A 24,930-nucleotide genomic window follows, 5' to 3' on the forward strand; every position below is an offset into this window, starting at 1 on the left:
ATTGACATTTATTTAGGACTAGATTCATGATAGTGGCCCATTCTAGTGTGAAAAAAGGATAACCCTATAAATTAGGATCCGTTCATAGGAGGCCAATTTAGATTCGGTGGTAATTTTGATCCTTATAATTGCTTTCATTTTTTCAATTTTGATTTGTAAATTTCGTATTTGATTGATTGCTAGCTCTACCTGGATGGAAGAGAGCTACAGAAGAGTTTTGCATCGGAGACTAGCAGTTGCTGGCCAAGTGCAACAAAATATGCTCCTGATTTTCTAGTGTGAAGCAGCTCGAGTTGCACTCGCTTGGCCTGACCTTGGAAGTGACACTGGATGAACTGAAGCGTATGCTTCCTGAAGGAAGGGGCACTCACAATGGAGATTCTCCTCTGGGCAATGGCAGAGGCGATGGAGTCGTCGGATCCTCGACGGCGAGCTCGCCGGTACGAGTACCACTCCCGCCTCTCGTCGCCGAGTCCAGAGCCGGAAAGGCCGGTGAATTTGCGTATTATCGACGTCGTCAATGAGGAAACAAAAGAGGATGATTCGGACGATGAGGAGGAGGAGGAGGGAGACGACGCTAATGACGAGGAGGAGGAAGATGATTCTGACTAGGAGGAGGAAGAGGATTCTGACAACGAGCAAGAGCATGAGGAGGAAGAGGATTCTGACAAGGGGCGAGAGCATGAGGAGGAAGAGGATTCTGACGAGGAGGAGGATTGTAACGCCCATATAATCAAGCTACAGTAATCCCACGCTAATGGTGCCACGTCACCACGGTTACTTTGCTAATCTACTGTTAGGTCAAACCGTTTAAAAATTCAAATTCAAATTTATGTCAATGATAAAAGTTTTTCAAAATTTAAAACAAAAATGTTTGGGAGATGCCATATTTTGCATAAGTAAATATGGTGTAGTAAACACATTTTTATAAAATGCCTAAATAATTTAAATTGAAATAAAACAGAAAAGAAAATAAATAAAAGAAAGAAAATACAAAAGAGAAAACAAACAGAAAAAGGGGAAAAGGAGCCCCCCCACACTGGACCCTGGCCCAACTAGGCAAAGGCCCAGCCGGCCGGCCCACCCCGCCCCCACTCCCTTATCCACTCCCCCCCCCCCCGCAAGCCCCCCCACAGACACCCCACTCTCCCCCTCCCTCCCCCGATCCAGATCGGATCGGGCTTGCCCCCGACGCCGCCCCGCTCGCCCCCGACGTCGCCCCGCTCGCCCCCGACGCCGCCCCGACGACCCCGTCGCCCCGCTCGCCCCCGACGCCGCCCCGCTCGCCCCCGACGCCGCCCCGACGGAGCTCGTCCTCGCCGGACCTCCCCGCCGGCCTGCTCCCACGTCGCTGTCGTCCCCGTCCCCCACCTCGAGCCCCGCTGCCACTCCCCTACGGCCACAGTGAGCCACGCCCCTCCTCTCTCTCCCTCGCCCCGAGCTCGTCCCCTCCCCTGCTCGCCGCGGTCGCCGCGCCCGCACCTCGCGCGTCGCCGCCCCCTGCTCACCCCGTGCCCCCTTCGCTCCCCCCCGCTCTCCCTCTACGCGCTCGTGCCCTTCTGGCTCGGCCACGGCCCTCCCCCTCCACGCGCGGCCGTGCCCGCCGCCGGCAGGCCGTCCTGGCCACTGGCCCCCTCCCGCACCACTGGGCCGCGCACGCCTCCCCTCGCCTCACCTCCGCAGGCCCCCGCGCCGGACACCGCCCCTATGCAACTACCTCGCCACCCCGCCGCACACACCACGCGTCGTCGTGGCCCTGCTGCGGCTCTACCCGCGCCGTCTCGCCTGGCCTCGTCGCGCCGCCCTGCTCCGGCAGCCACCGCGGCCGCGCCTCCTCCCCTGGTCGCATCGGGCGTGCGGGCACCCCTTCGCCCGCACCGGCCACCCGCGCCCCCGCTTTGGCCCCCTGGGCACTGCCAGGTGGGACCTCGCCCCCCTGAGCCACTGCCCCTGGGCCCGAACCCCCTTGGGCCACAGACAGGTGGGCCCCCGCGCCCAGAGAATGTTAAAAAAATGATTAAAAAAATAAAATAAAAATAATAATATATAGATAAATAAATAAATAAAGAAAATAAAGAAATTATAAATAAAACAAGTAATAAAAGTAAATTTAATTAATTAACTTAATTAATTAAGTTAATTAATCCTGTTTAAATTAATCTAATTAGTTAGTTAATTTAATTAAATAGTAGTTAATTAGCTAACAGCCCCTGACAGGTGGGACCCACCTGTCAGGTTGACCAGGTCGACGGTCAACGTTGACTCCTGACGTCAGCATGACATCATGCTGATGTCATAAATCCAAATTTCGAATTAAATTAAATAATTAATTAAATTCCAGAAATTAATAAATTCTTTTGAAAATCATATCTTTTAATCCATAACTCGGATGGAAATACTTTGTACATGAAAGTTGCTCAGAACGACGAGACGAATCCGGATACGCAGCCCGTTCGTCCACCACATATCCCTAACCTATCAAACTCGCAACCTTCCCCCTCCGGTCCGTCTGTCCGAAAACGCGAAACAGTGGGAATACTTTCCCGGATGTTTCCCCCCTTCGCCGGTACCACCTACTGTCGCGTTAGGGCACACCTGGCACTGCTCATTGTCATGTCAAGCATCGTCATGCTTATGTTTGCATTGTATTTACTGTTTCTTCCCCGCTCTTCTCTCCGGTAAACTACGAGACCGACGCTGCTGCTGCCCAGTTCGACTACGGAGTTGACGACCCCTCCTACTTGCCAGAGCAACCAGGCAAGTCCCTCCCCCCCTGATCACCAGATATCGCCTATTCTTCTCTATACTGCTTGCATTAGAGTAGTGTAGCATGTTACTGCTTTCCGTTATCCTATCCTGATGCATAGCCTGTCCTTGCTTCTACTATTGTTACCTTTACCTGCAATCCTACATGCTTAGTATAGGGTGCTAGTTTTCCATCAGTGGCCCTACATTCTTGTCCGTCTGCTGTGCTATACTATCGGGCCGTGATCACCTGGGCGGTGATCACGGGTATATACTTATATACTATATTCATGACACATGTGATGACTAAAGTCGGGTCGACTCATAGGAGTACCCGCAAGTGGATCTTTGTGGCGGAGCGACAGGGCAGGTTGAGACCACCTAGGCGAGAGGTGGGCCTGGCCCTGGACGGCGTCCGCGGTTACTTCAAAATAACACGCTTAACGAGTTCTTGGTATTTGATCTAAGTCTGGCCATTTGGTCTATACGCACTAACCAGCTACGCGGGAACAGTTATGGGCACTCGACGTCGTGGTATCAGCCGAAGCTCTTTTTGACGTCAGCGACGGAGCGGCGTGCGCCGAATTGGACTGGAACGCCACTAGGCTAGGTCTGCTTCCGGCCGCCCTCGCAACGTGCAGGTGTGCAATGGGCGATGGGCCCAGACCCCTGCGCGCATAGGATTTAGACCGGCGTGTTGACCTCTCTGTTGAGCCTAGGTGGGGCTGCGACGTGTTGATCTTCCGAGGCCGGGCATGACCCAGAAAAGTGTGTCCAGCCAAATGGGATCGGGCGTGTTGGGTTATGTGGTGCACCCCTGCAGGGAAGTTTATCTATTCGAATAGCCGTGTCCCTCGGTAAAATGACGACCCGGAGTTGTACCTTGACCTTATGACAACTAGAACCGGATACTGAATAAAATACACCCTTCCAAGTGCCAGATACAACCCGGTGATCGCTCTCTAACAGGGCGACGAGGAGGGGATCGCCGGGTAGGATTATGCTATGCGATGCTACTTGGAGGACTTCAATCTACTCTCTTCTACATGCTGCAAGATGGAGATGGCCAGAAGCGTAGTCTTCGACAGGATTAGCTATCCCCCTCTTATTCTGGCATTCTGCAGTTCGGTCCACTGATATGCCCCTTTACACATATACCCATGCATATGTAGTGTAGCTCCTTGCTTGCGAGTACTTTGGATGAGTACTCACGGTTGCTTCTCTCCCTCTTTTCCCCCTTTCCTTTCTACCTGGTTGTCGCAACCAGATGCTGGAGTCCAGGAGCCAGACGCCACCGTCGACGACGACTCCTACGACACTGGAGGTGCCTACTACTACGTGCAGCCCGCTGACGACGACCAGGAGTAGTTAGGAGGATCCCAGGCAGGAGGCCTGCGCCTCGTTCGATCTGTATCCCAGTTTGTGCTAGCCTTCTTAAGGCAAACTTGTTTAACTTATGTCTGTACTCAGATATTGTTGCTTCCGCTGACTCGTCTGTGATCGAGCACTTGTATTCGAGCCCTCGAGGCCCCTGGCTTGTATTATGATGCTTGTATGACTTATTTATGTTTTAGAGTTGTGTTGTGATATCTTCCCGTGAGTCCCTGATCTTGATCGTACACATTTGCGTGCATGATTAGTGTACGGTCAAATCGGGGGCGTCACAAGTTGGTATCAGAGCCGACTGCCTGTAGGAATCCCCCTTTCCACACTCCTTGGCCGAAGTCGAGTCTAGACATTACAAAACTTTTACTAACATGGTTGTGTGTCTTACGGGCCCACGTCGCCATTGGGTGGTACTAGGATCTTTTACTCCTCGACCTTTACTCTGGGACTCTGAACTCTCTTCTACTCGGGTGAAACGAATTTGCTAGCTCTAACACTAGGATCCCGTGACCGCATTCACCCCAAAGTTGGATAAGCCATAGTTGTTTCTTAGAATAGTATTTTAAACAATTCACACACTGTCATTTGACTCCTTTGAAACGTCTTTGCTTTCAGATGGAACCCACGAGGCAGGTCGTGCGCCACACGACGGCCATTGGTGCCTCGGGATCACCGGCTGTGCTAGCGGAGATGATGACCTATCTGGGTTATCGCTGGCACCCTGAGTACACCGTCTAAGAGGAGTACCAGGACTTTAACCAGGAGCAGTACCGTGCCATCGTCCACCTCTACTTGCGGGAGTATGACTCCACTACTGTGTTGCACACCGCTCATGGTGTTGGTGTGACTATCGATATGGCCACGATGCTGCCTATGCTGCTCTGACACGTCTTCGTGGAGAGTATCGGGAGTTGGACACCTCCCCTTTCAGGCACATTGCTATCGCATCTGATGTTGGTGCGGAGGGATACTATACTGCTGCCTACTCCACTGTCACCCGAGAGCCCTTCTACCATCAGAACCTGGTTCTGCATGCTGATGGGCTGGATCGAGCTAACCGAGCTCTTCGCCACGAGATGTACACCACCCATCAGCACCTTTACCGTGCTCTGACGCTGCTGCACCCCTTTGTCCGATCTGGACAACTACCGCGTACTGCGATCTACCCAGCCAGGATCGTGAAGCCCCACGGTGTCGGTTGGCCAGAGGTGGGAGGCTACTCTCCCGCACATGGTCCTCTTCTGCCACCTGAGCGTCGGGCTCTACACCTGAGTATCCGCGGCCCCCAGTCTGCTGACGTGGAGGGCTATCCGTTGCCTCACTACCAGCTGTCGGGCTACGATTACCTCCACAGTACCTCTTGGGACTGATGTAGGCTTGCTTGTAGTGTTAGATGCATTCGCCGCGAGCCTGTGTGCCGCCTATGTTGCTTTAGTCTATGTACTGAACTCTGTGTACTGAACTCTATGCATGACCCCTTTTGTAAGTTATGCCGACTACTATGTAGTAGCTATCGTGCTCCTTTCATTATGCATGTTTCATCATGAATGATTCTTGTCTTTGCAAATTTCTCAATGCTGAACTACCCCTGTTATATATTAGCAGGATGGTTAGACCAGGTGGTCGTGGTAGTGGTGGCAATGCCCCACCACCACCTGAGTACATGGCTGGTATGATCCAACAGTTTGAACTGAACCGCCAATTCATGGAAAATATGATGGCTCAGTTTCCTCGCCCCAATATGGACCAGCAACCAACTCCAGTAGCTCTGCAGGATTTCATGCGCCTCAATCCAACTGTGTACCGCAGCTCAACTCAGCCTCTGGATGCTGATGACTGGCTCCGTGACATCACCTATGAGATGGAGTCTGCCGATGTAGCCCCTGCCAGCTATGTCAACTTTGCTTCCTTCTTTCTGAACGGACCCGCAGCTCAATGGTGGGACAGCCACAGGCGTACTCTGCCAGCTGGAACAATCATCACCTGGCCAGACTTCCAAGTTGCTTTCCGTGCCCGCTTCATTCCTCAGGGAGTCATGGACCGGAAGAAGCGTGAGTTCCGCAACCTCACCCAAGGCAACAAAACTGTTGAAGCTTATCAGCGGGAGTTTCTGGACTTGTCTCGCTATGCTGAAGAGGACATTGCAACTGATGCACGCAGACAGGAGAAGTTCCGTGATGGCCTTCAAGCTGACATCAAGCTCGCACTTCTAGTGCATGACTTTGCTTATTTCGCTACCTTGGTGAACAAGGCCATCAATGTCGAAACTGGTCTGCAGGAATACCAGAGCTCTCACAGGCGCAACCGTGACACGGGCTCATCTTCGGGCCCGCCCTCACAGAAGCGTAAGATATGGATCCCGAACAACATGTACCGTCCAAATGCGTCTGCCCCAAGGCAGACCTATGCTGCACCTCGTCTGCCCCCACCACCATCTAGGCAGTCAAGACTTCCAGCTCCACCACCCCAAGCTCCTGTTCCCACTCCCCATAATGGTTTGTGCTTCAGGTGTGGTCAACCAGGACACCGTGCTAGAGAATGCAACCAGAACCAGAATCAACTGGCCCTTCCAGCAACTGGCCATGGAAGCAACCAGCCCCGCAGCAACAAGGCCAAGTCTTATGGTCGCGTTCATGCCAACCACGTTGATCTCAACGAAGCTCAAGACCAGCCTGCTACTGTGATGGGTACACTCCTCGTAAATTCAGTACCAGCATCCGTTTTATTTGATACAGGCGCATCACATTCATTCATGTCAGAAGATTTTGCATTCATGCATGGCATTAGAAGCGAAGACATGAATGCTTCACTATTAGTACACACCCCTGCGGGCCAATGTCGAACCTCCATGATTTGCAACGACGTCCCCGTTGAAATCGAAGGACTGGAATTTCTTGTCTCTCCCATCATACTGAAGTCCTGTAGCATTGATCTCATTCTGGGAATGAATTGGTTAAAAGCGCATACTGCTTCAATCGTTTGCACCACTAAGACCGTCCATCTGCTACACCCTTCAGATGAGATAGTTACTTACCAAGCCCATCTGGTGCAAAATGCTGAGGCAAGGCTCTATGCATTGAATGCATTGAACGCTGCACCACTCGAGGGCATTGAAAACATTCCCGTCGTGCGTGAATTCCTCGACGTCTTTCCTGAAGAACTTCCAGGGATTCCCCCTGCTAGAGCTGTCGAATTCATCATCGACTTGAAACCAGGCACCACTCCTATAGCCAAGCGACCCTACAAGATGCCGCCGCATGAACTCCTTGAGCTTAAGGAGGAAATCGACAAATCTCTTCGCAAAGGATTCATTCGCCCAAGTTGCTCTCCTTGGGGAGCACCTTCTCTCTTTGTCAAGAAGAAGGATGGGACAAACCGATTAGTTCAAGACAACCGTCCTATAAACCAAGCTACCATTCAGAATAAATACCCTCTTCCTCGGATCAATGATCTGTATGATCAATTGGCGGGTTCGTCAGTGTTCTCTAAGCTCGACTTGAGGTTGGGTTACCACTAGATCCGTGTTCGCGAAGAGGATATCCCAAAGACCGCCTTCGTGACTCGCTATGGTTCATACGAGTACACCGTCATGTCTTTCGGTTTAACCAATGCTCCAGCCACCTTCTCTCGTCTGATGAACTATATATTCATGGATTACCTCGACAAGTTCGTCGTGGTTTATCTGGATGATATCCTGGTATTTTCCAAGAACGAAGAGGAACATGCTGAACATCTTCGGCTTGTGCTGGAAAAGCTACGAGAGCATCAACTATATGCCAAGTTCTCCAAATGTGAATTCTGGCTACCCAAAGTAACCTATCTTGAGCATGTCATCTCTAAGGATGGTATTACCGTCAACCCTGAACGAGTCCAGGCTATCCTTGATTGGACTCCTCCCAAGAACGTTAAGCAAGTCAGAAGTTTTCTCGGTCTCGCCAGCTATTGCCGTCGATTCGTCGAGAACTTCTCCAAGATCGCCAGGCCTCTGACTAACCTGTTGCATAAGGGCGTCAAGTTCCAATGGACAGACAAATGTCAAGAAAGTTTCCAGGCACTCAAAGACAAGTTGACTTCTGCCCCAGTTCTAGCTCCACCTGATACTAAGAAGGACTTCGTCATTTACTGCGACGCTTCCCGTCAAGGATTAGGCTGTGTCCTGATGCAAGACCGCAAAGTGATTGCTTATGCCTCTCGGCAATTGCGCCCTCACGAAGAGAACTACCCAGTTCACGACCTCGAACTTGCTGCTGTCATTCATGCGCTGAAGCAGTGGCGACATTACCTTCTCGGTAATTGTTGCGAGATCTTCACTGACCACCAAAGTCTGAAGTATCTGTTTACTCAGCCAGACCTGAACCTCCGTTAGCAGAGATGGATGGAGCTTGTTGCCGACTTTGACTTGGGTATTTCCTATACGCCAGGCAAGGCTAATGTAATGGCTGATGCCTTGAGCCGCAAGTCTTACTGCAACCACCTCCAGGTTCACAAAGTTCAGCCCTCGCTTGTTGAAGAATTCAGGAAGCTGAACCTCCATATTGTTCCTCCGGGTGCACTCGCTCCCCCTCCTAAGGAGTTTGGCAAGATGAACCTCCATGTTGTTACCCAGGGTTCCCTCAATACCCTAGTTGCTAAACCAGATCTCGTGGACAGCATCAAAAGGCTACAGAAGTATGACTCTGACGCCCACAAGATTAAGCGCTACCTCGCAGAAGGAAAGCCCTCATTCTTCACTATTGCTGAAAATGGCACTTTATACTTCAAGGGCCGCCTAGTGGTGCCATGTGCAGAGAAAAACCTGGATATGACACAGGAAGTTATGAAAGAAGCTCATGATACGCCTCTATGTATCCACCCTGGTAGTACAAAGATGTACCAAGACATCCGTTAGAGATTCTGGTGGTCTAATATGAAGCAAGACATTGCTCGTTATGTTGCTGAGTGTGACGTTTGCCGTCGTATCAAAGCAGAACATCAAAGGCCTGCTGGAACTCTGCAACCTATCTCTATTCCTGAATGGAAATGGGACCATGTTGAGATGGACTTCGTCACTGGATTTCCCAAATCACAGAAAGGTAATGATGCTATTCTTGTCGTCATTGACCGGCTTTCCAAAGTTGCACATTTCCTGGCGGTCAAAGAAACGATCACTGCTAGTCAGCTGGCAACGCTCTATATGTCCAGGATTGTTTCACTCCACGGTATTCCATTGGTTATCAGTTCAGACCGTGGCAGCTTATTCACTTCAAGATTCTGGGCAAGTTTCCAAGAAGCTATGGGAACTCATCTGTCATTCAGTACTGCATTTCATCCTCAGTCGCAAGGGCAAGTTGAACGCGTCAACCAAGTTCTCGAAGACATGCTTCGAGCTTGTGTTATTTCCTTCGGCAAGAAATGGGAGGAATCTCTTCCGTATGCTGAGTTCTCTTATAATAATAGCTATCAAGCTAGTCTGAAGATGGCCCCCTTCGAAGTGCTATATGGACGAAAGTGTCGAACCCCTCTGAACTGGTCAGAAACTGGGGAACGTCCACTCTTCGGTCCGGATATTATCCAACATGCCGAAGAACAAGTCCGCATTATTCGTGAGAATCTCAAGACTGCTCAGTCACATCAGAAGAGTCAGTATGACCGTCATCATAAAGACATGGTCTATCAACCTGGCGAAAAGGCTTATCTTCGAGTCACACCAATGAAGGGTGCTCACCGCTTTGGAATCAAGGGCAAACTAGCTCCTCGATATATTGGCCCATTCACTATTCTCGAAAGGCGTGGAAAAGTGGCATACCAACTGGAGCTTCCGCCGAACCTCTCTCAGGTTCACGATGTGTTCCATGTGTCACAGCTCCGCCGTTGCTTCAAGGACCCAATCCGAGCAGTGGATCATGAAGTGCTCGAATTGCAGCAGGACCTCTCCTATAAGGAGCATTCGGTCCGCATTCTCGACCAAGCTGAACGCCGCACACGTCAGAAGGCGATCATATTCCTCAAAGTCCAGTGGTCGCACCATTCTGAAGATGAAGCCACTTGGGAACGAGAGGATCGTCTGCGCGAAGAATACCCCGCACTGTTTCCTTCTACCTCCTAAATCTCGGGACGAGATTTCTTGTAGTGGAGGAGTTTTGTAACGCCCGGATAATCAAGCTACAGTAATCCCACGCTAATGGTGCCACGTCACCACGGTTACTTTGCTAATCTACCGTTAGGTCAAACCGTTTAAAAATTCACATTCAAATTTATGTCAACGATAAAAGTTTTTCAAAATTTAAAACAAAAATGTTCGGGAGATGCCATATTTTGCATAAGTAAATATGGTGTAGTAAACACATTTTTATAAAATGCCTAAATAATTTAAATTGAAATAAAACAGAAAAGAAAATAAATAAAAGAAAGAAAATACAAAAGAGAAAACAAACAGAAAAAAGGGGAAAAGGAGCCCCCCCCACTGGACCCTGGCCCAACTGGGCAAACGCCCAGCCGGCCGGCCCACCCCGCCCCCACTCCCTTATCCACACCCCCCCCCCGCAAGCCCCCCACCGACACCCCACTCCCCCCCTCCCTCCCCCGATCCAGATCGGATCGGGCTTGCCCCCGACGCCGCCCCACTCGCCCCCGACGGCGCCCCGCTCGCCCCCGACGCCGCCCCGCTCGCCCCCGACGCCGCCCTGCTCGCCCCCGACGCCGCCCCGCTCTCCCCCGACGCCGCCCCGACGGAGCTCGTCCTCGCCGGACCTCCCCGCCGGCCTGCTCCCACGTCGCCGTCGTCCCCGTCCCCCACCTCAAGCCCCGCTGCCACTCCCCTACGGCCACAGTGAGCCGCGCTCCTCCTCTCTCTCCCTCGCCCCGTGCTCGTCCCCTCCCCTGCTCGCCGCGGTCACCGCGGCCCCGCGCGCGCTCGGCCGCGCTCGCCGCCGCGCCCGCACCTCGCGCGTGGCCGCCCCCTGCTCACCCCGCGCCCCCTTCGCTCCCCCCAGCTCTCCCTCTACGCGCTCGCGCCCTTATGGCTCGGCCACGGCCCTCCCCCTCCACTCGCGGCCGTGCCCGCCGCCGGCAGGCCGTCCTGGCCACTGGCCCCCTCCCGCACCACTGGGCCGCGCACGCCTCCCCTCGCCTCACCTCCGCAGGCCCCCGCGCCGGACACCGCCCCTATGCAACTACCTCGCCGCCCAGCCGCACACACCACGCGTCGTCGTGGCCCTGCTGCGGCTCTACCCGCGCCGTCTCGCCTGGCCTCGTCGCGCCGCCCTGCTCCGGCAGCCACCGCGGCCGCGCCTCCTCCCCTGGTCGCCTCGAGCGTGCGGGCACCCCTTCGCCCGCACCGGCCACCCGCGCCCCCGCTTTGGCCCCCTGGGCCACTGCCAGGTGGGGCCTCGCCCCCCTGAGCCACTGCCCCTAGGCCCGAACCCCCTTGGGCCACAGACAGGTAGGCCCCCGCGCCCAGAGAACGTTAAAAAAATGATTTAAAAAAGTAAAATAAAAATAATAATATATAGATAAATAAATAAATAAAGAAAATAAAAAAATAATATAAAAAAATAATAAAAGTAAATTTAATCAATTAATTAAATAATTAACTAAATTAATTAAGTTAATTAATCCTGTTTAAATTAATCTAATTAGTTAGTTAATTTAATTAAACAGTAGTTAATTAGCTAACAGCCCCTGACAGGTGGGACCCACCTGTCAGGTTGACCAGGTCAACGGTCAACGTTGACTGCTGACGTCAGCATGACATCATGCTGATGTCATAAATCCAAATTTCAAATTAAATTAAATAATTAATTAAATTCCAGAAATTAATAGATTCTTTTGAAAATCATATCTTTTAATCCGTAACTCGGATAGAAATACTTTGTACATGAAAGTTGCTCAGAACGACGAGACGAATCCGGATACGCAGCCCGTTCATCCACCACACATCCCTAACCTATTGAACTTGCAACCTTCCCCCTCCGATCCGTCTGTCCGAAAACGCGAAACAGCGGGAATACTTTCCCGGATGTTTCCCCCCCCTTCGCCGGTACCACCTACTGTCGCGTTAGGGCACACCTAGCACTGCTCATTGTCATGTGACGCATCGTCATGCTTATGTTTGCATTGTATTTACTGTTTCTTCCCCCCTCTTCTCTCTGGTAGACTACGAGACCGACGCTGCTGCTGCCTAGTTCGACTACGGAGTTGACGACCCCTCCTACTTGCCAGAGCAACCAGGCAAGCCCCCCCCCTTGATCACCAGATATCGCCTATTCTTCTCTATACTGCTTGCATTAGAGTAGTGTAGCATGTTACTGCTTTCCGTTATCCTATCCTGATGCATAGCCTGTCCTTGCTTCTACTATTGTTACCTTTACCTGCAATCCTACATGCTTAGTATAGGGTGCTAGTTTTCCATCAGTGGCCCTACATTCTTGTCCGTCTGCTGTGCTATACTATCGGGCCGTGATCACCTGGGCAGTGATCACGGGTATATACTTATATACTATATTCATGACACATGTGATGACTAAAGTCGGGTCGGCTCGTAGGAGTACCCGCAAGTGGATCTTTGTGGCGGAGCGACAGGGCAGGTTGAGACCACCTAGGCGAGAGGTGGGCCTGGCCCTGGACGGCGTCCGCGGTTACTTCAAAATAACACGCTTAACGAGTTCTTGGTATTTGATCTGAGTCTGGCCATTTGGTCTATACGCACTAACCAGCTACGCAGGAACAGTTATGGGCACTCGACGTCGTGGTATCAGCCGAAGCTCTTTTTGACGTCAGCGACGAAGCGGCGCGCGCCGGATTGGACTGGAACGCCACTAGGCTAGGTCTGCTTCCGGCCTCCCTCGCAATGTGCAAGTGTGCAATGGGCGATGGGCCCAGACCCCTGCGCGCATAGGATTTAGACCGGCGTGTTGACCTCTCTGTTGAGCCTAGGTGGGGCTGCAACGTGTTGATCTTCCGAGGCCGGGCATGACCCAGAAAAGTGTGTCCGGCCAAATGGGATCGAGCGTGTTGGGTTATGTGGTGCACCCCTGCAGGGAAGTTTATCTATTCGAATAGCCGTGTCCCTCGGTAAAAGGACGACCTGGAGTTGTACCTTGACCTTATGACAACTAGAACCGGATACTGAATAAAATACACCCTTCCAAGTGCTAGATACAACCCGGTGATCGCTCTCTAACAGGGCGACGAGGAGGGGATCGCCGGGTAGGATTATGCTATGCGATGCTACTTGGAGGACTTCAATCTACTCTCTTCTACATGCTGCAAGATGGAGATGGCCAGAAGCGTAGTCCTCGACAGGATTAGCTATCCCCCTCTTATTCTGGCATTCTGCAGTTCAGTCCACTGATATGCCCCTTTACACATATACCCATGCATATGTAGTGTAGCTCCTTGCTTGCGAGTACTTTGGATGAGTACTCACGGTTGCTTCTCTCCCTCTTTTCCCCCTTTCCTTTCTACCTGGTTGTCGCAACCAGATGCTGGAGTCCAGGAGCCAGACGCCACCGTCGACGACGACTCCTACGACACTGGAGGTGCCTACTACTACGTGCAGCCCGCTGACGACGACCGGGAGTAGTTAGGAGGATCCCAGGCAGGAGGCCTGCGCCTCGTTCGATCTGTATCCCAGTTTGTGCTAGCCTTCTTAAGGCAAACTTGTTTAACTTATGTCTGTACTCAGATATTGTTGCTTCCGCTGACTCGTCTGTGATCGAGCACATGTATTCGAGCCCTCGAGGCCCCTGGCTTGTATTATGATGCTTGTATGACTTATTTATGTTTTAGAGTTGTGTTGTGATATCTTCCCGTGAGTCCCTGATCTTGATCGTACACATTTGCGTGCATGATTAGTGTACGGTCAAATCGGGGGCGTCACAAGGATCAGGAGGAGGAGGAGGATTCTGACGAGGAGAAGGTGCGGGAAGAGGATGCAAAAGACGTGGGCTATTAGGGGGGTATGGAGATCATTGTTCATCCTTTGCTGGCGGACATGAACCTGATGATTGTGATGGATGACCATGAGTTGTTTGATGTTGATGCCGTGGAGGATCTACTGCTGCTCAGCTTGGAGTCCAAGCCGGGTTGCAAGGCAGCCCCAATTGTGGTGGATTATGAGCTCTCTACTCAGTTTGAGCAGAATGCTCAACGCACCCACTAGCGCATGGCTCGCCATCTTAAGCGTATCCAACCCCCTTCTAGAAGGTGATGAAGATCCCACATGTGGATGCCCATCGTTAAATGAAAACAATTATGTTATTTGAATGTACTTAATTAACTGGTGTATGCTACATTTTGGATTTTGTACGTCTCAAGGATTTTTGCATGTGTGTATCATGCAAAACTTAACTAAATAGCAACAACATGCAAAACTTACCTAAAATAGCAACATGCAAAACTTACCAAAAACAGCAACATGCAAAACTTACCAAAAACAACAACATGCAAAACTTACTTAAAATGGGCTCCATGCACAAGGATTTCATTTTGTGAAGGTTTTTTCTTTCAAACTTGTGGTATTACAAGTCTATTATTTTTCCCATGAACTAGCTCATACAAAAGGGATCCATGCATAAGGATATCATTTCTTGAGGTTTTTTCATTTTCTTTGATTTTTTTAAATGAGGTCAAACTTGCAAGGTTGACGAATCCTACCATATGGTTGGGAATTTCAACTTTGGTTGTGCCCGGGCCTATACCACCAATTCAAAAGCTAAACATGATTTTTGCCAATTTTGAGGACCAAGATACATGACACTTATAGTTCAAATTTGAGAAAGTTCTGATAAATCTCTAGAAATTCAGTAAATGGATGAAATATAGAAATAAAAGTAGATAATTCATGAAACTTGGGCAGTGTGCATCCAATGTGGTCTACTTTGAATAAAAAATGGCAAGGCTCAATTTTATAACTTATTTCAGGCACTTGCTTCACAAAAAATCACTTCTCGCACTTAAAAATGAAAAAGGTAAGTTTTTATTCCAAAAAAAATTATAATTGCTATACAAACATTATGTACAATGGTAACACCCATGGTTGTGCCCAATTTGGACATGTTATTAGGAACTATGCCATGGATGTGGCCATGACCATGTGCATATGCCTTGAAATCCATACAAGTTCATAGTGGATAGGCCATTTTGTGAAGTTTTTTTTTCAAACTTATGGTATTGCAAGTCACTACAGGAATCAGCTATTTTGCCGTCTGCCACGGCGGACGGCAAAGGCATGAACGGCGGACGGCAAAGGCCTTTGCCGTCAGCCGCGGACGGCAAAAGGCTCCGGAAAAGTAGGCTACGGTAAACAGGTCCTTTGCCGTCTGCTTTTTATGGCGGACGGCAAAGAGTCCTTTGCCTACAGCGGCGGACGGCAAAGAGGAGGGACGGCAAAAATACTGGACGTCCGCCAGCGTTAGTCCGTTAGGCGGCTAACGGCGGCCTTTGCCGTCCGCCAGCGGACGGCAAATTTGAGCGCCTCTTTGCCGTCCGCCAGTTGACGTCAGCAATGCGTCAGCGCTCGCTATTTTTTGCCGTCTGCCACGGCGTACGGCAAAGGCAAAGTCTTTGCCATCAGCTTAGCTTTGCCGTCCGCCATGGTAGGCAAATTTGCCAAATGGCCCATCTCTCAGGAAGCACAGGTGGGGCCACGTGCCCCTTTGCCGTCTGCCACCGATGGCAAAGGTGTCTTTGCCGTCCGCGGCGGACGGCAAAGAGCCTGCACTGCCTCTTTTTTATTCTGTTTTTCTTATATCCAACAATTATCACAGCAAATATATCACAGGACTCTTTCACAATAAATATCCAGCACATATATATCCAACATAATAAATATCCAGCACATATATATCCATCCATACATACATAGTAGGTTGCACATAGTTCCATCGATCCATACATATTACAATATGCAAAGTTTCATCATAGCAATCTAGTTTCATCATAGCAAGCGAGCAGAATACAAGAAGTGCATCAAAGGAAAAAACAAGCAATCCATCATAGGAAGCTGGCTTCCGTGAAGTGAATGAAACCTGCAAAATGACAAATAAGAAAGTTAGAAAAAGAAGACTAGAAGAAGAATTAGACTAGAAGAAAAAGAATAGAAGAAGAAGAAGAAGACTAGAAGAAGAAGTATATGCCATTTATTACCTAACTTAGGTGAACTGGATCATTTATGAGCTAAATTAGTTGAAATGGATCGTTTATGAGCTAACTTAGGTGAAATGGATCGTTTATTAGCTAACCTAGGTGAAATGGATCGTTTATGAGCTATCTTAGGTGAAATGGATCGTTTATGAGCTAAGTTAGGTGAAATGGATCGTTTATGAGCTAACCTAGGTGAAATGGATCGTTTATGAGCTAACCTAGGTGAAATGGGTCGTTTATGAGCTAACCTAGGTGAAATAGGTCGTTTATGAGCTAACCTAGGTGAAATGGGTCGTTTATGAGCTAACCTAGGTGAAATGGGCCGTTTATGAGCTAACCTAGGTGAAATGGATCTTTTGGAGCTAAGTTAGGTGAAATGGATCGTTTATGAGCTAACCTAGGTAAAATGGATGGTTTATGAGGTCAGTAAGCTTATTAAGTCATTTTGGAGGAAAAGAAGCTAACTCTAGGTCATTATGGTAAGCATATTGGAGGAAATAAAGCTAAGTCTAGGTCTTTATGCATTTGTTAAGCAAAACACTAGAGAAACTTACCGTGATCAGGGAGGTGTAGGAGCGTGCTGGCTAGTGCCGGTAGCTGGAGAAGGATCGTGCGATGCGTTTCTGGAGTTAAGCTGCACCAAAGATCATTTCCAATGTCTCGTTAGCATTATGACACTCAAATGTTAAGACTAGCAAGTAATGTCCATTCAAATTAAACTCACCGTGGTCCCAGGAGCAATCACTGGCATCGGCGGAGCGGTCTGACCGGTCTTCTTGCACACAGACTGCACATTTGGTTTTGACGACTCAGCCATACTAGTTAGTAATGAGACAAACACTACATGAATGTTTTGGCTAATCTGCAGAAGAAACTTACCACAAGGAGCTCGTACATGGCCCTTGCCTGCATGTCATTCCGTGCCCTCTCCTCCTCCATCATCTTTGTCGTCCTCTCCTCCAACTCCCGCTGCCTCTCCGCCGCCTCCGCCAGAAGTTTCTCCGTTCTATCTCTCTCACTCTGTATAGCAGCCTGCAACACCACTCACATGACCATTTGTAATCATTGATGGAAGCGCAGACAATGTAATGGAGAAAGATAGCTGAGTACGTATCACTAACCTTGATGGCGAGTTGCACTGGCCGTTCACGAGGCCTTATCTCAGGAGCGGAGCTCGACTGGCGTGCCTTGATCTCCGGGAGAGTGCTAGGACAACGGATAAGTCCATCTCCAATGGCTATGGAGCCATGGGACCTCCCGCCACCAGATGTCATCACCAGCTCTGGATCAATGGGACCCTGGCTCGGGTTAAAGTCCTCCCCTTTCCTCGCCTTCCCCTCATCTCTATATCTCACGAGCTTGTTGTGGGAGGAGATGTTGGTGAAGTTGTTTGCATCATCGAGGTCAGACTGAGAGAAAGCCTTGACTTTCTTGAAAGAGGCAGTGTGGGCCATGGCATACAGGCCGTACACCTCTGGCACCTTATCCACCTTATTGTGGCGTGCCTGAAAGAGAGAAACAATGTAAATTAGTAATTAAATGGCTCAAGCTAGCATGATGAATGAATTGCATGAATCATGAAGCAAACCACATACCCAGTTGCGCCCGAACTGATATAAGTTGGAGCTGCCTTGATGGTGTGGCACACCTTCCATTTGGGCACGTTTGTCCTTGGCCTCGTTGTGGAGGGCTAGCCATTCCTTTGAGCACCACTCATTGACCAACACCTCCCAACAATCCATCCGATCCGCACACCATCTCGGAGGCGCCTAAGTTAGCAAATAGAAACCTGAGCGCTACGGCTAAGAATTACTAAATGAAGGAACTTAAGTAGAAGGCCTTAAGAATTACCTTCATGTATTGCTCCTTACTCAGGAACTTATCGCGACACGCCGTCTTGGTCTTCTTGATACCACGCAAGGCGTAGTAGTCTCGAACAGCCTGCACCCGAGCCTCGTGCCGTAAGTTCTGTAGTAGGCGCTTGCAGATGTTCTCGATAACATGTGCCGCGTCCTCCTCGTATCCCTCCTCACACCTGTAGAATGGGGGTGGTGGCGAGGAAGGCGCCGTAGCAGTCACCCTACCTCCTCTCCCGCGACCACGTGCCCCACCTCCTCTCTTCCTACCTCGTCCCCTGCTGGGCACCGCGGTCAACGAAGAAGGGCCCGGCGGTGTCGCCATACTGTCCAGCAACGCTCGGCGGAGAGGTGCGTCTGGAATCGAAGACCTCAGACCACGCGCCGACGAAGAAGGGGCCTTGGCGCGCTCCCGACCAGCGCCCACCATCTTTCAACACCTGCCATGACAAACAGTAAACGAAATTAGTACAACATAAAAAATGACCGACATGAATCATAATATGTGTATCACTTAAGTGTATCATCATCAAGTACAACATAAAAAAATTTAATACCTGACACTACTAATAATCTCGATCAGTATCATCAATCAATGCATAATCATCATTAATCAATGCATAATCATCATGTGGAAGGCCACCTTGACGTAATCGGTCAAGCAATGACAGGTCATCCGCAGCAGTAACCTCTTCTTGTTCCGGCTCTTCTTGTTCCTCCTCTGGGGTGATGTCAGATACACTGTCGCTGTCTACTTCAATGTTTTGGGGTGAAGTATAGCGGTTCTTGAAACGCTTTTTGGAAAGACGTGTCTCTTGGAAGAATTCGCTGCATACCCATCGGGGAACATCAACTGCATTTTCACCCACAAGATAATTTCCCTCATAGCTGGCCTTCCAAGATTGAACCATGCCTTTGGCTTCGTCCAGTTCTGCTTTCCTTTCGATTCTTTCATGTTTTGTAACGGCCTATCACATAGCGCCTGCAGATCGACTCTAGCCTTAGTATTGTCCTTTGACTTCCCATCTATGCCGAACAATGTACCAAAAAGTGCCTCGGCGATATTCTTCTCAGTGTGCATCACGTCGATGTTGTGTGGGCAAAGGAGGTCTTTGAAGTAAGGCAGATCCCATAAGCATGTTTTGTGAGTCCAGGCGTGCTTAGAATTATACCCCTTGAAGTACCCTGGACGCTCTGGATCTGGCTCGAGAGCGTTTAACTGATCCAGGGTCTGTTGGCCTGTCAATGCAGGTGGTGCAGAGTTTTTGACAACTCTACCTCTGATGAAGTTCTTCTTGTCTTTCCAGAACTTATGGCGAGGATTCAGGAACTGTCTATGCATGTCGAAGCAAGAAAACTTGCGACCGGCCTGAAGCCAACGAAACTCAAGAGCTCCCTTGCATGTGGGGCACGGGAACCTTCCATGCACACACCAGCCAACGAATAGCGCATACGCCGGCAAGTCATGCGTCGAGTACATGTACCAGACACGCATTATGAAGTTCCGTTTGCTATAGGCGTCGTATGTCCTGAACCCATTATCCCAGGCTTCTTGCAATTCATCCTTAAGCGGCTGCATGTACACATTCATATTTTCCCCGGATAGTTGGGCCCTGGAATTATCAACGTCAGGAAAATGTTCTTTCTTTGCATAATCTGTCCGGGGGTGAGATTGAGTGGAAAGACAAATACGGGCCAACAACTGTATTGGGCTGCCGTCATACCAAACACACTGAACCCATCCCTGCTGATGCCGACTCGAGGATGCCTCGGATCTGCCGCTTTGTCACCATGTAATTCATCAAACTTTTTCCACGCAACACCATCCGATGTGTGTACAATCATCAGATTCCCATCTGCATCTAGTTCGGTTCTTTTGCCCGTTTTGTGCCATGTCATCTGTCTGGCCGTCTCTTAGACCATGAAAAGACGTTGAAGTCTTGGTACGATTGGCATATACCGAAGAACACTAACGGGGATTTTGGTCTGTGTCTTCTCACCCATACCGTTGTCTACCACAACATACCTGGAAGACTTGCAAATGGGACAATAGTTCAAGTCCGCATAGTCAAGCCTAAGCAAGACACATCCTTTCTCACAGGCATGTATCTTATCATAGGGCATCTTCAGTGCACGGAGGATTTTGTCCGACTGGTACAGGTTTGCAGGCATTACATGGCCTTTGGGTAGAAAGCGTCCAAATACTGTCATCATTGCATCGTAGCATTCTCTGCCCAAGTTGAACTGAGCCTTCAGAGCCATTACTTGTGAGACGGCATCCAACTGACAAAGCTCAGTGTGCTCATGGAGCGGACGTTTTGAAGACTCCAACATTTCATTGAAGGCCTTTGCAGATTCCTCCATCTCCTCGTCCGAATCCCGAGCATCATCGAAGTCTTGCACCATGTTTTCCATCCCGGTACCATGCTCGTCGGTGCGACGACGATCCACCTCAGCTCGGTCACGTTGGGCAGACTCACCATGAAATGTCCACACCGTATAATGGGGCGTAAAACCACTCTTCTGCAGGTGTTTGCCCATTTCAGCCTCTGTCCTCTTTTCCCAATTGCCGCACCGTAAACAGGGGCACCAGGTTTTCCTCTGGCCATTTGCAAATGCGGCTCGCACAAACCCCTTGGTTTTTGTGAACCATTCAGTGCTCCATTTGTTCTGACCAGTGTGACCGGTGTACATCCACGCACGATCACTCATCTTGACTTTCAGAGCTACTAGACACACAACAAATATATATATATAATTCACCATGTATATATTAATCAGTTGATCTACTTTGTCAATTTTATTACGTCCATGCAACCTACACTCTAATAGGTAATGATAGGTCCTAATCCCACCCGAGTATGTTTAGATTGGGTTCATTTTCCCATGCTATGCTCCGGATCCTACGCAAAATTTCGGCAGCACCTCCCCGCTGTTCTCCTGATACACGTCTCTGCAATAAACAGAGAGGATGTGTACTCGGAGAACAACAGGGGAGGCACTGACGAAATTTATGCGTCGGATCCGGAGCAAAGCATATGGGAAAACGAACCCAATCTAAACATACTCGGGCTGTCCATGGATAGCGTTGGACAATTCGAAAGAATCAAGGTTATAAATATGCAAATGCATGCATATTTATAACTATGACGCTTTCGAACGGGAGACACATATTGGTTATGCATACTGATGATACAAGACACATATATAGCTAGCTATCAAGTTTCATCGGAATAGATCAAATAATTAATGGGGGAGGAGGACATGTCATTTGTGCTCACCCATGAACAAAGGGGCAGAGCTCGTCAAACGCACGGCGAGGTCGTCGAACACCAAACCTCGCAGCGATGAAACAACTGCACATTTAAAACTACCCGATCAACACAATTATATATGATGTTTTTCATAACAAAATCGAAAAACATATGACCTAACTAATAATTCACAAATATATGACCCCGTCGGCCTCTGGAAGGCCAAAGAACACCTTTTCGGGAGGTGTCGGGGGTCGGGGTGTCGTGTCGGTGTCGGGGTGCCGTGTCGGGGTCGGGGTCGGGGTCTCGGGGTCGGGGTGTCGGGTCGGGGTGCCGGGTCGGGGTCGGGGTGCCGTGTCGGTGTCGGGGTCGGGCTGTCGGGTCAGGCTCGGGGTCGGGGTGTCGGGGTCGGGGTGTCGGGGTCGGGGCCTCGGGGTCGGGGTGTCGGGTCGGGGTGCCGGGTCGGGGTCGGGGTGCGGTGTCGGGGTCGGGGTGTCGGGTCAGGCTCGGGGTCGGGGTGTCGGGGTCGGGGTCGGGGTGTCGGGGTCGGGGTCTAGGGGTCGGGGTGTCGTGTCGGGGTGCCGGGTCGGGGTCGGGGTGCCGTGTCGGGTCGGGGTTTTTTCCTCTTTTTTTCCTTTTCTTCTTCTTCCTCTTCTTCCTTTTCTTCCTTTTCTTCCTTTTTTTCCTTCTTCTTCTTCTTCTTCTTCTTCCTCCTTTCCTTTTTCCTCTTCTTCTTCTCCTCCTCTCCTCTTTTTTCTTCTTCTTCTTCCTCTTCTTCTTTTTTCTTCTCCTCCTCCTCTTCTTCTTCTTCCTTTCCTTTTTCCTCTTCTTCTTCTCCTCCTCTCCTCTTTTTTTCTTATTCTTCTTCTTTCCTCAAACTAAACTAAACCTAAAACTAAACCTAAAACTAAACCTAAATCTAAAACTAAAACTAAAACTAAATCTAAACTAAACATAAACCTAAAACTAAAAAATAGAAAAAAGGAAAAAACTAAATCTAAACCTAAAACTAAACTAAAACTAAACCTAAAACTAAAACTAAAACTAAATCTAAACTAAACATAAACCTAAAACTAAAAAAACAGAAAAAAAGGAAAAAAAGAGGAGGTAGAGCTCACCTGGGGCAGGGCCGGTGGAGGAGGTGGCCGGTGGAGGAGGGGGCGGGGCGGCCTGGGGCGGCGGCGCCGGGCCCGAGGCGGTGGGGTGCGGGGGGGCCGGGGCGCGGCGGCGCCGAGACGGTAGGGCGGCGGGGGCGACGGGGCGGGGGGCCGGTGGGGGAGGTGGCCGGTGGAGGAGGGGGCGGGGCAGCCTGGGGCGGCGGCGCCGGGCCCGGGGCGCGGCGGCGCCGAGACGGTAGGGCGGCGGGGGCGACGGGGCGGGGGGCCGGTGGGGCGCCGGGTGGTGGGGCGACGGCGCCGGGCGGCAATGGCGACGGGGCGGGGGCGGTGGGGCGGCGGGGTGGTGGGGCGACCGGGCGGCGGCGAGTGGTGGGGGCGGCGGCTCGCATGTGAAGAGCAGGGAGAAACAAGGCGGGGTGGGGCGCGGCCGTTAACGTTAGATATGTTAAGTCTTTGCCGTCCGCCCCCTTTGTCGTCCGCTTTTTTGCTCTTTGCCGTCTGCTAGCAGACGGCAAAGAGGGGGGCCGTTAAGTTTTTTTTAAACAGCTCGTCAGTGGGGCCCCCCTCCCTCTTTGCCGTCAGCTAGCCGACGGCAAAGAATCTTTGCCGTCAGCTAGCGGACGGCAAAGAACTGGCTGATGGCTTGCCATCAGCCAGTTCTTTGCCGTCAGCTTTTGGGTAGCTGATGGCAAAGAGCTTCATTGCCGTCTGCTAGCAGACGGCAAAGAGCTGGCAGATGGCAAAGTAGCTGATTCCAGTAGTGAGTCTATGATTTTTTCGAGTAACTAGTTCACACAAAAGGGTTCTATGAAGATTTCATTTTTAAGGCTCTTTCCATTTTCTTTAAATCTTTTCAAAATGAGGTCAAACTTGCAAGGTCGATCAATCCAACCAGATGATTGGGAATTTCAACTTTGGTTGTGCCCAATGCCTATTCCACCAATTGAAAAGCTAAACATGATTTTTACCAATTTTCAGGACCAAGATACATGACACTTGTAGTTCAAATTTTAGCAAGTTCTGATAAATCTCTAGAAATTCAGTAAATGGACGAAATATAGAAATAAAACTAGATAATTCATGAAACTTTGGCATTGTGCATCCAATGTGGTCTACTTTGGATGAAAAATGGCAAGACCCAATTTTATAACTTATTTCACGCACTTACTTCACAACCAGGGGGCTATTGAAAAGTAACCAGTCTACCTGGGCTCTTGTTATATACTGTTCGGTCAATAACGGGTCTTTTGCAAAAGTTGCAGCTCTCTCCGCTCCAACGCCGCCCGTACACCTGCCATCAAGAGGGCAAAGCCACACGGCGGTGCACCATTGCCACCACCACCGGGCAGTCCCGCCAATTCTAGATGTCGCGAAAACAATCTCCTGCCACCGACGCTTCACTCCCTGCACTCCCTTGATTAAATACCTGCATCGAGCATCATTCCACCTATGCTTCACTCCATTGCTTCCACGCGTCGTGCAATCCAAATCTAGTTCAGATGCCATGGTGACGCAACAACATACCGCAAGGATCTCCAGGGAGATCTTTTCCCATTGGGCGCCGGTGCCCGGCATCGTCGGCGGCTCCAACACCAAAGCGGTGCGGGCTTCAACCCTGGCGCTAGCTCCTTCTACGGCACCTCCCCGGTGGGCTCGGGCTCCAACTCCAACTACTCTGAGCTTGAGCCCACGCCCTCTAAGCTGTCTTGTAACCGCAAGGAGCTCGAGGAGGAGGACGCCGAGGAGGTGGTGGCCTTCGTGGCGATGCAGGAGCACCTCCACGTCCACGGCGTGGAAGATGAGGCTAAGGAAGACGTACCGGCTCCTGCGTACGATGTTGTTGTGCTCACTGGCCAGGCTGAGGAGACCCTGCACGCGGCGCAGCAGCAGCTCGACCAGGCGGTGCTAGCCGCGTCTCCGTCCATGGCGCAGGCAGAGTGTGTCAGGCACCGGGCGGTTTAAGAAGAGGCCGTAGCTCGAGAGCAGAGGAGGGTGGAGACTCTGTGTGCAGCGGCCGGCGTCGAGGCGGAAGGCTAGGAACCGGACATTGTCGTCCTATCCGATGACAACGATGACACCATCGTCCTTTCGGATGATGAAGACAAGTAGCCATCCATCTATTGTCGCTGTCACCGTCGAACGACCATCTTATACCACCCCCGTTAAAATATCATATTAGTGTAATGTCACTATGTCAGTTCGCTCTGTTAAGCGTCGAACAAATCTAAGAACGTGGTTATTAAGCTTCTCTGAATCTACTGAGTTTTGGACCGCCACATTCTATCTTTCAAGTGTCACTGATTCGTGGGCCCTTCTTTAACATAAACACGGCCATGTTCTATCTTTCCAGTGTCACTGACTCGTGGGCCCTTCTGTAACGTAGAAAATATCAGGTCCAAAAGCCTCGGCTATAAGCAAACAAACGCACACAGTTTAAATGGCTCGCAT

The 24,930-nt window shown here is 50.3% G+C and overlaps 1 protein-coding gene across 2 annotated transcripts; it reads right to left on the bottom strand.

Moving 5' to 3' along the window:
• Positions 1 to 15,837: 15,837 nt before the first annotated feature.
• Positions 15,838 to 24,859, bottom strand: LOC141023378 (uncharacterized). 2 transcript variants are annotated; one of them, XM_073500167.1, is made up of 10 exons: positions 24,007 to 24,859; positions 23,689 to 23,908; positions 21,392 to 21,466; positions 18,106 to 18,550; positions 17,850 to 18,023; positions 17,376 to 17,759; positions 17,134 to 17,286; positions 16,979 to 17,041; positions 16,809 to 16,888; positions 15,838 to 16,139 (listed from the first exon to the last, which is right to left on the bottom strand). In XM_073500167.1, exons 4-9 carry the CDS (start codon positions 18,538 to 18,540, stop codon positions 16,814 to 16,816), a joined length of 1,284 nt encoding a protein of 427 aa, XP_073356268.1. In that variant the 5' UTR covers positions 18,541 to 18,550; positions 21,392 to 21,466; positions 23,689 to 23,908; positions 24,007 to 24,859; the 3' UTR covers positions 15,838 to 16,139; positions 16,809 to 16,813. The 2 variants fall into 2 exon arrangements, with proteins under 2 accessions (XP_073356268.1, XP_073356267.1); XM_073500166.1 differs by having other exon boundaries at positions 23,689 to 24,859.
• Between the last annotated feature and the right edge of the window lie 71 nt (positions 24,860 to 24,930).

Source organism: Aegilops tauschii, chromosome 5, assembly GCF_002575655.3.
Source record: "Aegilops tauschii subsp. strangulata cultivar AL8/78 chromosome 5, Aet v6.0, whole genome shotgun sequence".
Taxonomy (NCBI): Eukaryota; Viridiplantae; Streptophyta; class Magnoliopsida; order Poales; family Poaceae; genus Aegilops; species Aegilops tauschii.

Excerpts from the sequence above, each read along its gene's own strand:
- LOC141023378 (XM_073500167.1), bottom strand. The coding sequence starts at position 18,540 with ATGGTGGGCGCTGGTCGGGAGCGCGCCAAGGCCCCTTCTTCGTCGGCG. Across the intron at positions 17,760-17,849 it reads ATCAGTTCGGGCGCAACTGG|GCACGCCACAATAAGGTGGA; the intron begins GTATGTGGTTTG and ends TCTCTCTTTCAG. Across the intron at positions 16,889-16,978 it reads TGATTGCTCCTGGGACCACG|CTTAACTCCAGAAACGCATC; the intron begins GTGAGTTTAATT and ends TCTTTGGTGCAG.